The 16,692-nt window shown below is 36.8% G+C and overlaps 3 protein-coding genes across 12 annotated transcripts; 1 reads left to right on the top strand and 2 right to left on the bottom strand.

The window, feature by feature from the left end:
* Positions 1 to 878: 878 nt before the first annotated feature.
* On the bottom strand, positions 879 to 2,875 carry LOC114713416 (protein kinase PINOID 2). The gene is made up of 2 exons (XM_028898058.1): positions 2,248 to 2,875; positions 879 to 2,034 (listed from the first exon to the last, which is right to left on the bottom strand). Exons 1-2 carry the CDS (start codon positions 2,862 to 2,864, stop codon positions 1,122 to 1,124), a joined length of 1,530 nt encoding a protein of 509 aa, XP_028753891.1. The 5' UTR covers positions 2,865 to 2,875; the 3' UTR covers positions 879 to 1,121.
* Positions 2,876 to 7,246: 4,371 nt separating this feature from the next.
* LOC114713368 (uncharacterized) lies at positions 7,247 to 10,455 on the bottom strand. Of its 4 annotated transcripts, none has more exons than XR_003737332.1 (4): positions 9,902 to 10,455; positions 9,635 to 9,783; positions 9,018 to 9,111; positions 7,247 to 7,822 (listed from the first exon to the last, which is right to left on the bottom strand). XR_003737332.1 is itself a non-coding variant. In XM_028897999.1 (3 exons), the coding sequence occupies exons 1-3, from the start codon at positions 10,025 to 10,027 to the stop codon at positions 7,448 to 7,450; spliced, it is 429 nt and encodes a 142-aa protein (XP_028753832.1). In that variant the 5' UTR covers positions 10,028 to 10,455; the 3' UTR covers positions 7,247 to 7,447. The 4 variants fall into 4 exon arrangements, 2 of the variants coding, with proteins under 2 accessions (XP_028753832.1, XP_028753833.1); XR_003737333.1 differs by having other exon boundaries at positions 7,247 to 7,612; XM_028897999.1 differs by lacking the exon at positions 9,018 to 9,111 and having other exon boundaries at positions 7,247 to 7,601.
* Positions 10,456 to 13,122: 2,667 nt separating this feature from the next.
* LOC114713419 (uncharacterized) lies at positions 13,123 to 16,383 on the top strand. 7 transcript variants are annotated; one of them, XM_028898064.1, is made up of 3 exons: positions 13,123 to 13,284; positions 14,359 to 14,527; positions 14,925 to 16,374. In XM_028898064.1, the coding sequence occupies exon 3, from the start codon at positions 14,983 to 14,985 to the stop codon at positions 15,967 to 15,969; it is 987 nt and encodes a 328-aa protein (XP_028753897.1). In that variant the 5' UTR covers positions 13,123 to 13,284; positions 14,359 to 14,527; positions 14,925 to 14,982; the 3' UTR covers positions 15,970 to 16,374. The 7 variants fall into 7 exon arrangements, with proteins under 7 accessions (XP_028753897.1, XP_028753896.1, XP_028753899.1 ...); XM_028898061.1 differs by lacking the exon at positions 13,123 to 13,284 and having other exon boundaries at positions 14,222 to 14,527; positions 14,925 to 16,010; positions 16,122 to 16,383; XM_028898063.1 differs by lacking the exon at positions 14,359 to 14,527.
* The last annotated feature ends 309 nt before the right edge of the window (positions 16,384 to 16,692 follow it).

The following is a 16,692-nucleotide window of genomic DNA, read 5'->3' as shown; positions in this document are numbered from 1 at the left end:
ATCAATCATGCAATATAAGTGCAGAAACACTGTTCTTTTGGAAAGAAGAGATTGCCCCTGGTTTTTAAAACTTTTTATTTTTTACTGGGTAAGTTCAAGAGATAAGGATTTTTCAAATACCTAAGGAGTGTTCATTGTTATTCGGGCTGGCATGGAAGGAGGTACCAGAACTATGGGATGTCATATCCTTATGCACAGTACTTGTTTGATTTATTGAATCTATGAAGTAAGAAAATGACTCATCCTTCTCTTTTATTGGTTTTCCTTTGTATTTTTTTGTTAATATCTGAAATGTTTTTACACTTCATTTCAGAATGGCCCACACACACAACCTACACTCTCTCCTTTTGCTCCCTTCTCTTGCCTCATCATTACTGTTTACCAACACAATTCCCGAATCTCTCTCTCCATTTGATTAGTCAACTAATTCCCAGATCACAGTAGAGCTGTTTATGTATATTTCTCACATCCCTATATGAATCTATAGGGGTAAATCATAACCCTCAAATCAGCATTTGGAATCTTTACTCTTTACTACATGAAGCATGAAGATAAGGACCATAATGCACACACTTAACATTTCACCAAAGAGAATTGAAAAAAGGGGAACACAGAAAGCATTTCTTTTGTATCTTTCCTTCGTTCGGTGAAAAGGACATATGAATGCGCAGATATGAAAAGAACCATATGAGAAAAAGTATAAAATACCGTAAAGTATTATTAAAATAAAGCCTCCCCTTTCTTTCTCCTTCCATTCTTTTTTCCTTTCTTCTGCAATTTCCTTATCGATGAGGAGTGTAATTATTGTGATCACATGACTTCATGAACTTTCATGAGAACCACATTAGGACAATTATGGGATACCTCCTCTTTACAACTACAAATGCCACAACTACTAATTGTTTATTGGTAAAGGCATGACAATACAAGAATAATGACTAAATAAACAAAGTAAATTCAATGTATAGTGCCTTGGTCACATATTAATTTTCTAATAATTTCTCTCATTAGTACGGAAAAAAGGGTGCTGAACAGAACCCTTAATTTCTTTCTTCACAAACACTTATTTGCAAACTTTTCTTTTTTTCGGGAAGAGGGCCTAAACTATTTACATTTTACAGTTAGAAGTAGTCAAAATGATGAGAAATCTGATAGGGTTGATCTCTATCTTTCTTGCTTAGTTTTGGTAACAAAACTCTGCTACTTCTAATCTTGTTCATATCAGCAGGAACCTCAGGAGGTTTGATTGATCTAATCAGAGCCCAATTGACACCTTTGAAGAATTCATGCCTCTTGATTTCAACAGAACCCATGCAACTTCCAATTCTCTTCTTGGGATTCTTCACCAATAGTTTGCTTATCAGGTCTTGAACTCTCACCATCTCTTCATACTCCTTGCTGCTGCTAGCTGCAATTCTGGGAAAAGCCAATGGCTGCTTCAGGATGTTTATGAGTGTTTTCCCATTGTTCTCACCTTTGAAAGGTGTTCTTCCGTATAACATCTCATACAAGAACACCCCAAAAGTCCACCAATCCACTGCACTTCCATGGCCTTGCCCTGATATCACTTCTGGTGCTAAGTACTCATGAGTCCCTACAAATGACATAGACTTGGCATTTATAGGCTCTGCCACTAGCTCAGGCTCATCATCATCTTCATCATCAATGTCGTCTTCTTCATCTTGTTTTTGTTCCTGTTGTTTTTGGACTCCAGCATTTTCTCTTATGATTGTTGTGACTCTACTTTCTCTCTTGCTCTTGCTGCGAAACGATGCTGATGAGAAACAAGATTGCATGGGGGTAGCGCAGGCAGGAGACGTTGATGATGATGAAGAGCTCCTTGGAATGCTTTTGAAACTGGATTTACTTCTCAGCAGCTTAGGAACGACGTCGCATTTGAGAGATAGATCAAAATCAGAGAGCATAATATGCCCATCCTCCCTCACCAGCACATTCTCTGGCTTCAAATCTCTATAAACTATGCCCATCATGTGAAGATACTCCAAACCTAACAGTGTCTCAGCCGCATAAAACCTGCGATTTTTTTTTTTTTTTTTGTATAAAAAGCACTTCATCAAACTTTGCATAAACTCAGAGAAAAGCTTATAGAAAAAAGAAGAATATTCACATTTTTGCCTTGAGATATCTGTTAGTCTCTATATCTGTCACTTGGTATATGACTACGTTAGTTAAGCTCAATTTGTATGAGACCAAACTGCAAATTTACTTGGGTAAAAATAGACTTACTTGGTCGATTGAATGCTAAATCTTTTCCCTGGCTGACGCTGGCGAGAAGCATACAAATCGCCGCCAGGACAAAACTCCATGACCAGGCAAGAGTAATGAGAAGCCTCAAACTCAGCATATAAAGTGGGCAAAAACGGGTGATCAAGCATGCCCAGGATCTCCTTCTCCATCATAGCTCTCTGCAACTTGTTTCTCACAGAAAGCGCTTCTCTGTCGACCACTTTCATGGCGTAGAGACTCTGCTTCGACCCCGCAACGAGGGGGTTCCTAATCTGACAGAGGTAGACGTTGCCGATGTCGCCGCCGCCGAGTCGCCGGAGAAGGCGGAAGTGGTGGAGGCCTAGTTGGCCGTTACTGTCGCGGCGAAGGCGGGACATAGCCTCCCATGCTGCTTGGTTAGCCTTGTGAGGCTTCTTGGCGTGGGAACCGTGGAACAGAGAGGAAGTGGTGGTGTCTGTGGTGGTAGTGGAACAAACGGAGACGGAGCTGCTACGGCGGCGGCTGCTGAAGCTGAGGTTGGTCATCCAGCTCCGGCTGGATTCCGGCGGAGTGGTGAGAGAGGAACAGCTACTATCATAATCGCATTCGTCTCTGGCTATGGCCTTGGTGGTGGCCATTGGAGATTGTGGGCTTCGCAGCTGATGTGTATGAGGGCTTCGTCCATATATATGCGTCTGTATATATATTATATACAGTTTAAGGCTTTTGTGGGTGTAGAGACGAAGGGAGCACATGGAGCGTTGAAAGGTATGACGTGGGAGCAAAAATTTAACAATTTTTTTAAAAATTTTTTTACAAGCGGATATTTATTTAAAAGGTTAAGGGTATTTTCGCTTCTTTTTTACCTGGGGGATATTTTTGCTTTGAAACTATTCATGAAGAAGCTCTCAGTATCTTTTCCGATTTTTTGTGTATCAGTGTTGTCTTAAAAAATACTCCATTTCTAAATATAAAATCTTTATACACACTAGTATAAAAATTTTATATTTAGAACCGAAAGAATATTAAAAAATACGTAACGTAATTTTACCCATTCAAAAAATTAATGTTGACGGTTGACATTAGATATAAAATATTTTTGAGACAGAAACATTTTTAACTCTTATTTAGATATAATATATTTGGCTATTTGCATGATCAATGTCACCTAATCACGTAAAGTTGAAATAGTTTGTAATATAAATGGTAAGATATAGTTTGTAATATGAATTGTATTACAAACTATTACTATATTTTATAGTTAGAACTCGAGGTAGTACATAATACTACTTCTGATCCTAATTATAAGAGCTAGTTGACTAATTTGAAGAGATTAAGGAAATAAGTTGAGTTAGTTATTTGTCATAAATAGGTATTATCTTTCGTAAAATGTTCTTATTAATCAAGTGTATTGACTAGAACTATCATTGTTACAAGGGCTATTTTGAAAAAAAAATATATAAAATGAGAGACAAAGTGGATTGGAGTCCTATATTTAGAATCAAAATAAAAGTCAAACAGGATCTTATATTAAGGACCGGAAGTAGTAAGATTTTTTATGCAGGCACATACAAATATATTTTTGATATTTTATGAGTTGTTACTAATACTTACTTCTTGTATCAGAAACTGCATAAAATACTTGTTGGAGGAAAAAAGAAACTGTGTTTTTTGGCCTGGAAAAAAGAAACTGTATAAATCCTTGAAGAAATTTATTTGGTCAAAAGAAAAATAGAAGAAGCGTATGGTCTGTAAATGTTCAATGATTACACGAATACTGAATACGTAATTATAAAAAAGAAAAAAAAGAGAAAAACAATGATGGCAAAGACTAAAGACTCATACTTGAAGGAAGTCGTTGAATTCGAACCTTTACTTATGATAAGGGGGAAAACACTAGGGAAAAAAATGAATGTGAGATTATTAATATTTAATATAATAAATATAACATGATGTCCTTAAAATATTTCTATAATAATGTATTATATATATCAGTTTATAAGTTAAATTAATTGATTTGAAAGAAAAAATATAAGCAAGACAACTAAATGGCAAAACTCAGTTTGTAAATATGAAATTTTGGGGCCTATCTGTGTTTAATTTTTTTCTTTAGTCGAAGCTATGGATAATTTTCTCTAATTTGTATAGACAAGGGAACGTGCCACATCATAGACCAGCGAAGCAGAGCCATTGGTATTGAGGGAGAGGAATTAAAAAAGAGATTAGAGAATAATTAAGGAGAGGATTATGTGGATGGAAGGGAAGAGAGGATAGAAATGAATATATGTATAAGAAATAATAGGGCTGAAGGGAGAACAGAAAGGCATATGAAAACAGGAAGGAATGAATGGAGTGGTGGAAAGAGGGAATAAAAGAATTTTAAGGAATTGGGGGGAAGGGAAGGGAAGGGAGTATAATAAAATGAGACCACAAAAGTGGTCACAGTCCCACAACAAAGTCACTTTTGCTGGTCTTGTTCTCAAGCATGCTCCCCTTGCTGACGAACCCACTATCCCTTGTTCTCCCATTTTTAATCTAAACAAATCTCCCTAATATCATCCCTGTTTTATATACATCTTTTAATTTTATCATTGCAAGATTCTCTCAATTTGCTCCCAATAAATACACACACATGTACTGATATTGTGCGTTAGAAAAATTTTACTCTTGTATAACATATTAAACTCTAATTAATAAATTAGTAAGCCTGTTTATTGAGCAGTTTAATCACTCGTTCAGAATTGCGATAAGATTTTTGAAAAGAAGTTTTTCAATTATGATTTATAAAATTAGATAAGTATGTGTAGAAAATTTTGTCTCGACTTATGTAAAAATGTTTATAAACATTTATCACAAGTAGGTACAAATGGGTTGACTAAATTTTATATTGTAATTGCACAAACAATTGCTGCTACAATTGCAAATTCTTCTAAATGTATTCTTAAACTCCTATATTCGCAAGTATTTTAGATTAATTTTTCAGAGGATCTTCAATTATCATTATCATTATTTTATTTTTCTTACTATTTTGCTCAAGTTTAATTATTATTTTTAGTTGGTTATGAACATGGGACTTTTAATGTATTTCTTATTTTTATCAAAAGTAAAAATACTACTGTACAATTATACTTCTCCGATCCCTAATATAAGACCTATTTAACTAATTTGATTAGATTAAAGAAGTTAGGTAAGTTAATTAATTATACAAAATATGACATATTTTTTCTAAAATACTATAATCATATTTCTTAATATCATTCATCTCTCTTTTGTTTGATTACAGTTGAAAGAGTATCTATAAGAGTAATACAGGAAAAATTAATAAATATGAGAAAAAAGTCTTATATTTAAGATCAAAATTAACTTAAAAATTAGGTTTTATATTAAGTACCGGAAGAATATTTGTGTGTAAGAATCCGTGTGTGTTCACGATAGCAATTGGTTGATGAAAAAGGGCATCACACGTTAATTAAACCAAACTATTGTGGTCTGAATCACATGGGCATCATTCTCTCCACACAAACATTTTTTTCCCAATTTATGCGACAATAACGCCAAATTTATATTCGGAAAAATTGATTAAAATTATATGTTTGAAAATCTTATTAGTCAGAAAAACCTAAAACTTGGCATATGGAACTCATTTCCAGCTCATATAACTCTTCGCCTGCATGCAGTATGTCTTCAAATATATGACTTTTGTTTTGAACACTTCTAAACATAGTTAAAAATAAGTTGCACATCGTTAAAAAGAGCGCTGCACCCTTCGAAGACGAGACACACCAGACCCCATGGCTAAATATTCTTTCGGTTCTAAACGTAAGACATTTTATACATACTAATATAAGAGTTTTATATTTAGGATCGGAGGAGTAAATTTTTTTAAACCGATACTTGTAACCAAATTTTGTTTTATATTTTGTGATCTTGATATAAATAATAGGAAGGAAATTTGAAAACTTGTAGATGGCTAGGTGTGGTCAATTTTGAAGAACAGGGAGTTAATAATTTGAGGAAAAAAAGGTGTGGAATCACGAACAACCCGTGGACTACTTTAATTTCAGCACCTCACAATCGAAATCCAGCCTTTTTGTTGGAGGCTCTGTGTCTCTCATAATGAGAAATCCAGTGGCAGCGGAGTCTTATTTATGATTTTCTCGTTATGCATGTGAACCCAACCCCACTGGGCCGGGTCCGTGGATTGGGCCCATGCTTCCCCCCACCTCTTTCCCGCCTTACGCTTTTTTCTGGAGTAATTTATGCCTTTTTTTTTTTTGGCCAACGGAGTAATTTACGCCTTACACAATTACATCCTCACCCTTCCAATGATTTATCATTTCATTCTAGTTTTTTTTTTTATCAGGAATCTTTTCATTCTAGTTAGAGAGAGGTATTATAGGAGACATAGTTTTTATTTTAAATTATGTAATTATATGCAATTAAAATTGTTGTAATAAAAATTTTGTAGCCTTGACTTTATTACAACTTAAAAGTGGGGCCTATTTAGGGAGTGTGTTTTGATTTTAAGTGTAAGACTTTAATCTATTTTATCTCTTATATTTATGTTTTTTAAAACTAATTTATCCAATTTAAAAATTAATATATAATCTAAAATTACATAGAATTATTTGGAGGAGATTAGGTCTTTTTCTTACTGCCAACGGAAGGAGATAAGATTATTTGGTAGCAAAGGCGAAAACTTTTGCACTCTAAGAAAAGGAAAAATTCTTGATCAGATAAAAAAAAAAATCACTCTTTTACACTAAGGATTAAGGATTGGATGAGTAATTTCCAGTTCAGACTTGAAAATATTATTGAATCAGATCTTGTTTCCCATCAACTTAAGTCCAATCACTCACAGATGAATTAAAATGCATTTCTTATAGATTCGAATTTCTCGGCACCGATAAGCCATCAATTATCAACCAACACTGGCGATGTTCTTGTAATTTGATAGAAAAAGAACCACGTTTTATTGACTGATCTGGGGCTGAAAACAGAAAAGAAAGAACACCGCAAAGACTTCAAAGAAGAAAACTCAAGAATTATACCAGAAGGCTCATAAATCACCATTCACGTGTAAGGTTTAAAATACGCACAGAATCTCCTCTTTATTTTTAGAGACATACAAAAAACACATTGGAGACAGCCACAATCACTGGCATCTCAGTTTTGAAGTTGTACTACCAAGCGGTCCATACCCCATACAAATCTTTAGCTCCTACAGCAATATTAATAATGAATTTGCAGGAGGTGGATGAAATGAGAAGAGCAGATCGAGAGGGCCAAACAAATTCAACATATCGCAGCAGAAATTCCACTGCATCAATAATGTGCAGTGTCGACAGAACAAAACATGGCCAATCTGACAAACCCTGCAGGACAACGTATCAAACAACAAAGGGAACAAAAGTTAAATTGAACAAATTTGTGGAGCTTATATCAAATGAAAAGTTCACTTTATATAAAACTGGGAAGCATAAAATTCAGGGAAAATTGGACAAGTGCAGGAGAGCAGATCATCACGAGCGGCCCCTGTCTACTGGGTCCGAAGACACCTTTTTTGTTTCCATATTCCATATGTTCATGTTGTATGCTGGTTTCCATCACATCAATATCAAAAGAGACGTCACTTGGTAATTTTAGTCCACAGACAATCCAAATTAAAATTTCAGGATAGGCTCGAGATCGAGAAGTTGTGTTTTGTAAGCATATGCTCCATTGCTTCAGTCATTCATATTTATATGTATATAAGACCAAAACGAACTGACCTTAAATTTGCAAGACAACATCCACTTAACGTTTGAAAACAATAATTTAGAAAATCATGTGAGGATTGTCAAAAATTAGTGCAAACTTCTACTGCACGTGACTTTCATGCTTGGGGTTCCTTATTTATTTATTTATCTCATTTGTTTATTTAAGTTTTACTGAGTAAAAAAAAAAACGTGAGGCTTGTTCGCGTAAGTTTCTTATTTTCTAGCTTTATTAGTTTCTTTTTATTTAGCTATATTTTGAATAATGGGGATACTAGATATCTGGTAGTTAGAGAATTATGTGGGAGTGGGCTTGTTATTCATATTATAAAGATCTTGATGTAATCTTTGAAAAAGCAGAAAGTATTCTCCAAGATAATATCCAGTTTTATTATTTTATTTCCTCCTTCGTTTGTTTTAAGGATTTATTTAGTAGCATCCCAAGGAATTTTCTTTGCAGTTTGCAGACCAATTATGATTATAGATAGTTCCGCCTTAGAAAGTCAGAAAGCCTCCAGAGCAGCGAGTCAATGAGCCAAACCAGTCCTTAAAAGGGATTGTCAGTATTCCCTTCGATCAAACTTAAATGGATTACATCGAGGAGGCATACTCAGATTCAACATGTCATTAATATGACAGGGTATCTTAACCTTTAGGGAGGCAGAGAACAACAGATTTAAGAAAAAAAACTCAACAAGCACTGCATTGACCATGTTCAATTAAAGTCGGAGAGAAAGAGATTGGGATAGTGCTTATGAGCCATAATTCGAGGAAATTAATTACATCAATCCTAAACAGAAATACGTTCATTCATGACAGTAAAATAATACTACAGACAATAGTGTGGACATCTTCCTCCTTGAATTTATCTAACGTAAAGTACTTGGTGCATAATAAAGGTTGGGGCTTGGTGCTTCCTTAATCCTCAAACAGAAACATCGAAAATATCAAACCAAAGACTTCCTTGCGTAGGAATGACAGGCAAACAAGCAACTGAGTAGGGATAAACTTGGAAGTTAAAGGCAAGTCACTCACTTAAAGAATCATAGTCCACTGGAACATAAAAAATGCATATGCCTCCACAGATCAATCATAGCCCTTTCCCAGACAGTTTAGACAGCGTTGCACCCTGCAACACCATGTGTAAACATTGGAAAACAAAAGCACTCTAATAAACATAGGATGGGGCTGAATACATTAAACTTACTCTCAAATTCATCGACAGAAAGGACAGAAAGCATAGCTTTCAAGTTAACTATGAGGAAACCCGAAGCATTTTCAGTTTATATCCATAAATCAGTTATTAGAGAAAATGAGTCAAAGTCATGTCCTAAAGGAGTTAGCCAGCCATGAGGTCACTGATAATATTTAGATAAATTTTTATAACTCAGCATCCCACCTTTAAATCTTCCACAAGAAGAGGAAGAAAATTATATCACTCTCTATTGTTCTGATGAATTTGACACCAAATAACTGGATTGCCGAAAGTATTTTCGGTAATGAAATGATCTGTTACTTACCTTAAAGAACTCAGCAAGTATAGTGGGACAAGGAGGTAATTCTTTCCCCCGTATTCAAACATAGGAATAAGAAAATTTGCATATGATGGAGAAGAGCAAAAGAAAAGAGAATCAGGAAAGTAAAGAGCTAACCTATTTCCCTCGCAAGTAGGACAAAGGCAGGGATTAATGGCAATAGGATCATATAAAGGCGACCATTCTATGGTGGAATTTCCTTTGCACAACTTGCATATATAAAACCCCTTCCCTCTACAAGCCATGCATGGCAACGCAACCTTTTTCTGCACAAAACCCACATTAAAGTCTCATTTGTGAAGAGAACCGGAAAAAAAAATTCAAAATTCGAGGGGAAAAAAATAGAAAATCTCCGGAAAGACGAGAATTTTAACTAGTTCTTACCCGCTTTCTCTCAGATACAAGATGAAGGGTCTTGAGAGTAACAGTAGAAGCCAGGTTGAGAGTGAAAATCCCACCCAAGATGACTCCAGTTCCCATAGCCAACGTTAGCAATGACCTCGGATTCATATCGTGGAATATGTGCGCCTTCCAAATTCTTGCGTTCGGGAGCAATAGGGATTGACTTAACTCTCTTCTGATGGGCTAAATTTCAGGTGCCAGCTTAAAAGAAAACATAACTAAATCTAATTCAGCTCAATTTCTATCCTTTGTCACGCTTGTGTCTGGTTTTTGTTGCTCTGCCCAGTCTCTCTTGCCCTCTCTCGTCCTTCTCTTCGTCTGCTCTTGGCCACTCTCGTGCACGCCTTCAGTCTCTCTCCGCCGCAGTTTTGGTCCTGCGCCTCCACTGAGCACAAACGGGTCGTCACATTCAAGCTAAGTGGGTCCTTCTTTTCCCCTCTCCGCCTTCCATGTAAAAAAGCACAGCAGCTCAGACTCGTGAATTCATCCAAGACCTGCAATTCTGCACAACAGCTCCCTTTCTCGTACCTCATCCGCCATCATCATCCACAAGAACAAAACCACGAGAAAATTTTTTTCCCACTATTAAATTTAAATAATTAAATACAATCCAATCCATCCAAAATGCATCAATTTTTTTCATTCATCGGTGAAAAGAAGGACAGGCAAAAAATTGTCATTCCTTTTCTTGGGTTGTTACACAGTGGATTCAATTGGGCTCAGGATCTGGATTTCTCTTGTATTGGATCGGACATATATCCCTTGAGAAACTAAAACAACAAAGTGTTTTCGGGTCCAATAAATATTCATAACATAGGTGTGACGACAACAGGGGCTCAGTGGGTTGTTGGGCCTAAACTTAAGAGATATATTGTAGTCATGCAAGGTGGTCGGATTATATTCGAAATAGAAGCCATGTACCCCAATTGTATTGAGTTTCACGGTATTCGGCAACTCTTCATTGTATTCAGTTGGTTTCATGTTCTGAGTAACACTTCACGGACTTGAAAAGATAATATCATGACAGTACTGTAAAGTCAAATGTGGCTTGCAACGAAACAAAATCCTAGCTAAAGGTCGACTTGGTTGGTTGTTGTTTTTGTTCTGGAAGCTAAGAAAACAAAAAACGCAAAGGAGATGTTCTCTACTTCACAAAAAACGAATGCTGCTGCTTCCAGTGCCTCAAGTTGATTAAGGTATCATTGTCAATAATCCCACTGGCTTGAAGAATATGTACTATATTCAGAAGCCCCCAGGCTTTTCAAGTTTCAGTACTGGACTGAATTCCTTCCTGTACCATCCTTATTTTTTATTCATATATAGGACTCGGAGCTGATAGATATATACAGTCCTGATGTGAATTAGGGATTATGATTAAGTCTAATTGTAACAAAATTAGGATAAAACTATAGTAAGATTTTCATCAGGACTGGATATTATACGGCAGGGCCGGATATACTCGTACAGGAATAGACATAGGACGCCATGGCCAAATGATATAGCAAGCGAAGAATATTGGGTTCAGGGGTTTTTGGCACCAAATATGCCAACCATGAAGCAACATTGGATACAGTGTTTTAAGTGGGTTTTGGCTCGTGAAAATGATAGACAGAAAGCACGAGAGAAAGAAAGGAAAATGGGAAGAATATGAATAAGCCATGACTAATGATGATGATTCTCCAACGTCGTCAATATGCATGGGTTACGATCACTGTCATTCTGAATCCTCGAGGGTACCCACCCCGAGAGGAAGAATCTTCTTTGGCTGTCCACTATATATACATATATTAAGCCACAATTCCTTGAACGATTATTTCTGGCAAAGCTTAACGGGAGTAACGAATAACCAGATGAAGGCACTGGAACCCAAAGAGGAAGACTGGATAAAGGTGGTCGTTGATGGAAAGACCAACAGACCATCTGAACCAGGTTACGTTGTTGAAGCATTTATGCTTCCACTTACCTTGAAGCTGAATTATAGGCATGCCTCCAACGTGCTTGGGGCACTGGTGCTAGTAAATTAAAGTCATATATGCTTCTTAATCAGCCACTCCATGCAAGCTTCCAACCTTATCTCTGTGGATGTTTCGGAAATATGCAGTCCTACACTACAGGCTAGTCTCTTGTCACTGTAATCTTTTTGGCGATTACATGTTCATTCTTTACGATAAGCAAGTAATTAAAAGGAGTTTTTACTAGGAAAGCAGAGGTGCCCAGAGATCGTCTTCTACCCATCAACGGGGTACTTTTTGGGACCAATGCGTCTGAATTGATCGTATTTTGCTTTCATCTCTTATCAGATATATTACCTCCGGTTCTAATTACAGAAGCCAGCTGACTAATTTGAAGAGATTAAAAAAGTAAGTTGAGTTAGTTATTTGTCTTAAATAAGTGTTGTCTTTCTTAAAATATTCTTGTTAATCAAATATATTGATCAGAACTATCATTGTTAGAAGGACTATTTTGAAAAAAAATGTATAAATATGAGAGAAAAAGTTGATTGTGGTCTTATATTTAGAATCAAAATAAAAGTCAATTAGGGTCTTATATTAAGAATCGGAGGTAGTATATGATATAAAATCTAATTATCATATTTATTAATTTTTTTACTTTTATTGATACTCTCTCAATTACAATCAAGTAGGAGGGAAAGGTAGGGTATTAAGAAAGATAATTTTAGTATTTTAGAAAAATATATGTTATATTTTTTACAATTAACTAACTTACCTAACTTTTTAAATATAATTAAATCAGTTAAATAGCAATTCTATTAGGGAGTATATATATACATGGTCTTACACCATATCTAATAACACTTTGAATGTTTTTTTAATAAAAAATTTGAGGGTTACCGTCCGCTGGTGCAAGACGTTCAATATTTTCTACTAAAAGTAGTTTATGGTGAATAGTTAACATCATTAAAAAAAAAGGGAAATAGTTTCGGGAGACCAAGGCTAGCTGGGGCCCAAACAGGAGTCACGTGCGGAGCGAGGGAGGGTGGGGGTCAAATCATGCCTCAGACATAATAAAATCGGCGCCGACGTAAGATGCGATAATTCAAAATTAAAAACAGTTTAAATTTCGGGAAATTAATGAGGAGATGCTTCGAGCGAACCTCTGTCATCCACGTCAGCACACAGCCCTCGCCCATGATTCCTCTATTTCGGTATTTTCTCCTTTCCATTTCCACAAATTCACTTTCCTCCCACCTCTTCCTTTCTCTCTCTTCCCCGCAGAACTGGCTTCTTCAATCTCTTTCTTCTCTCTTCTCCCAGCTAAACCTATTTCCCTTCAGTCGATTCCTTCGCACCTACCAAGCCTCGTCTTCTAGAACCCCGAAGATTTGTCTTTTCAATCGGTGTTCGGTAATTAATCGAATCCCTAATTTTTTTCAATCGCCGATTTTGATCCCCAAGCGCGTTTCTTTTTGGATATTAATCGTTCGTGTTTCTTGTGTGTACGTATCGATCCGGCTTTATTGGGTTTCCGATGCAGTTTAATTCAGGCTCCAAACTCGCTTTCGGGTGAGGAAGTGGGTTCTGAAGATATTTATTTGCATTTTGTACCGGTCTGAGGGGGCTTGGCGTGTTTGTTCTGCTCGAAATGAATTTGTGACTTTGGCGTCGTGGTTGTGATTTTTCATGAGTTCTATTGTGGATATTATACTGGATGGTCGTTGTGGTTGTCGGCGCTCTCTATTTCTTGGACTGTGACAGGAGCCGGGTTGTGGTGGACTCAGCTTGAACTTTTAGTTGAGCACACAGCGTTCTTGCAATTGGATTTTATTTCAGAGCCATCAATTTAGAATGCTTCTCTGATACAAGCTAATTGCCACGCTTATATATTTAGGTCAATCAGTGATAACTTTGTTGGGGGTTCCCTTCTGTTCGGGGTCTCTCCTTTTTCGGGAGGATGGTGTTGCTCTTAGAGTTTAGAAGTAGTATAAGGTTCGAAAATGTTGCTAGTCTATTATTTGAAACTCTATAATGTATGATTACTCAGCCAAGTAGGGTCATTTGATAAAATTTTGCTATAAATTATAATAGTGAAATTTGTAGTTCTTGTTAATTTTGAATCCTGTTATGTCTGCAATCTTAATCGCTGATAATTGCTGTTTTCACTGTCTTTGTTGGTTCTTAGTATCATTCTGAAAGTACTGAATGTGCCATTCTGTTTGTAGTTGCATGATGTGATTTGATTGTTGTGTTTTCTAAACATGAGGACTTATCTGCACGGTTCCCCCTGTTTGTCAAGTATGATCGTTTGAGTGGCAGATTGTCCTTATTTCTTACGCCCTCATTCTTCTTCTTGGGGAGTAAGCTGGGGTCCTGCACACGTTTATCATGCTTGCAAACTAACAGAAACACAGGTGGATGAAATCCTGAAATGAAATTTGCACATTTTCGATGATTTAACATATCTCAAATACAATAATGCAGGATTTAGTGGAGTGCAAATATGAAAGATTGAAAATTGTGGCGCTGATGTATTACAACACCGAATGTAACTTACAATCATGTACGTTGATGATGCATTAATGAGAGCTGTAGGAAGGAGAAGGAAAAATGATATAACGTGTGACTGAGCTTAAGAAATTGTTCAAGCCTTGTAAGAGTTAAGCCTTAGATATCTCCAATTAGAAGAAGACTTTGAATACCTTCTTGTTATTAGTTTTTCTACATTTAGAAAACAATACTTGAAATGATGCGTTAGATATAGAGTCTGATATTTCAGCATGCCTAACTGAGGATGATACTGATAAGCTAAGGACCGTCTCGCAGTTTTGGAACTTTGAATTTTGATCTAGTCATGCCTTGAGACATGTTCAATGTCTTTTGTTTTTCCCCCCCTTCTTTTTAGCGCTTGGACATCTTAATCACCCATTATTTTGATCTAAACAATTCTAGAAATATGTGCCATGTGCTTTACTTCAGTTTTACCCAATTTTTCATGGATTGAATACTACTTTTGCTCAATTTCTCATATTGGTGCTATCTGTATGTAGTTTCAAAATCATTCTTAGCTCCACCTTGGTGTGTTTATTAAAACACTGAATATCCAGTATGGCAAAGGAGAGAAGAGATAGTTCTTTGGCACATGATAGTGGCAGAACATCAACTTATCCAAGCAGTTCTAGTCGTGTCAGAAGATCTACACCAAAAAATCCTATGGAATCTGAAGAAAATGCCAAAGAATGGGAAGAAGCCAGGTGTCCTGTCTGCATGGATCATCCTCACAATGCAATTCTCCTCATTTGCTCATCCCATGAGAAGGGATGCCGCCCTTACATGTGCAACACTAGCTATCGCCATTCAAATTGTCTCGATCAGTTCTGCAAGTCATTTGAAGAAACTTCACCAACAACTCCCCAGGTAGAGGTTCAGATCTCAAACCCTGAGGTGACTCGGACCACTGAAGCAAATCCTGTTGATATACAAGATGAAGGAAGTGAGGGATCTGTTACAATTCACTCTTTATCATGCGAAGATCATTCAAAAGCAAAGTTGGTATGTCCTCTTTGTCGGGGGCAAATAAAAGAAATGAAAGTTGTAGAGGCTGCTCGCCGTTTCATGAATGAAAAATCAAGAAGCTGTTCCTGTGAGACATGCAATTTTAGTGGCACATATGCAGACCTCAGGAAGCATGCAAGGCTTGAACATCCTCTCGTGCGGCCATCGGAGGTAGATCCAGAACGGCAGCGCAACTGGAGACGGTTAGAGAGACAGAGGGATCTTGGGGATCTACTTAGCACACTGCAATCTTCCTTTGGGGAAAATAACAGGGCTGACGATGGTCTCCTACCAATAGATGATGGTGGCTTGCTAGCTGTATTTTTTCTCATTCTTCAACCTTCATCTGTGAGGGGTTCCTCAGGAACCAGACTGCAAATGCGCATAAGAAGGAGATCTAGTAGGCATTGGGGAGAAACCTATGATGAGGGGCAATCTGGATCATCCTCTAGAGATGATGAAAACGAATCTTCAGATGGTGGGTCTGGTACTTGGAGGCGCCGAGTTCGGAGACGGATAACACCTGAGAATGAGCCATGAACTTCCAAATGCATCTAGTTGTTTACCTCGAATGTTCCCAAGTGGGCCTTTTTTTTTCCTTCCCTTTTTTTTCCTGCCTTTGGATAACCTTGTGATTTTTCAAGTGGTGATGAATCAGTAGTGGCTCTCTAAGTTGATTCTGTTTGTTACAGGTGGAACACAAGGAATGAAAGGGGAATTTTCGGATTATATCCTCCATTCTGCTCCATTTCCCGTGGGACAGTTTTTGGAGGTTCTTCTTGTTAAAAGAAATGGGAGAAAGTGTTATTCAACGAGGATTCCTCATACTGTATATTTAATTTAATATTTTTATTCCTCCACAATCAGTGCTGCGATTTCTCGGAGATTTAGAACAATGGATGTTGCAAAACTTGCAATAAAATCTACGCGCTTTATCTCGTTGCATTGGCAGAATTTGATCTGACGATTGAGTTCATTCCTCACGGTTAGCGGCGGAGGATTACTTAAAGCAAATGACTAGAATAAGAAGTAATGAGAGCGTAATTAGTAGTTACAGGTTTATATTTTGGTATATAATGCATTGATTGAACTTGACTCACTCGGGTGGACGGAACAAACGGATTTCTCCCCCCTCGGGGGGTTGGGGATGCGAATTTCGCTCGTACTCCCAAGTGTGTCGCGTGAGCTGTCAACTTGTGAACCGTCAATTTTTTAGCTCTTCCAATTTTTAATATAAATTTAATATGTTGATCTAAATTTTTT

The sequence above is a fragment of the Neltuma alba genome, unplaced genomic scaffold (assembly GCF_004799145.2).
Source record: "Neltuma alba isolate B1F8T4 unplaced genomic scaffold, ASM479914v2 tig00011424_pilon, whole genome shotgun sequence".
Lineage (NCBI taxonomy): Eukaryota > Viridiplantae > Streptophyta > Magnoliopsida > Fabales > Fabaceae > Neltuma > Neltuma alba.
This window is presented reverse-complemented; position numbering and strand designations above follow the sequence as displayed.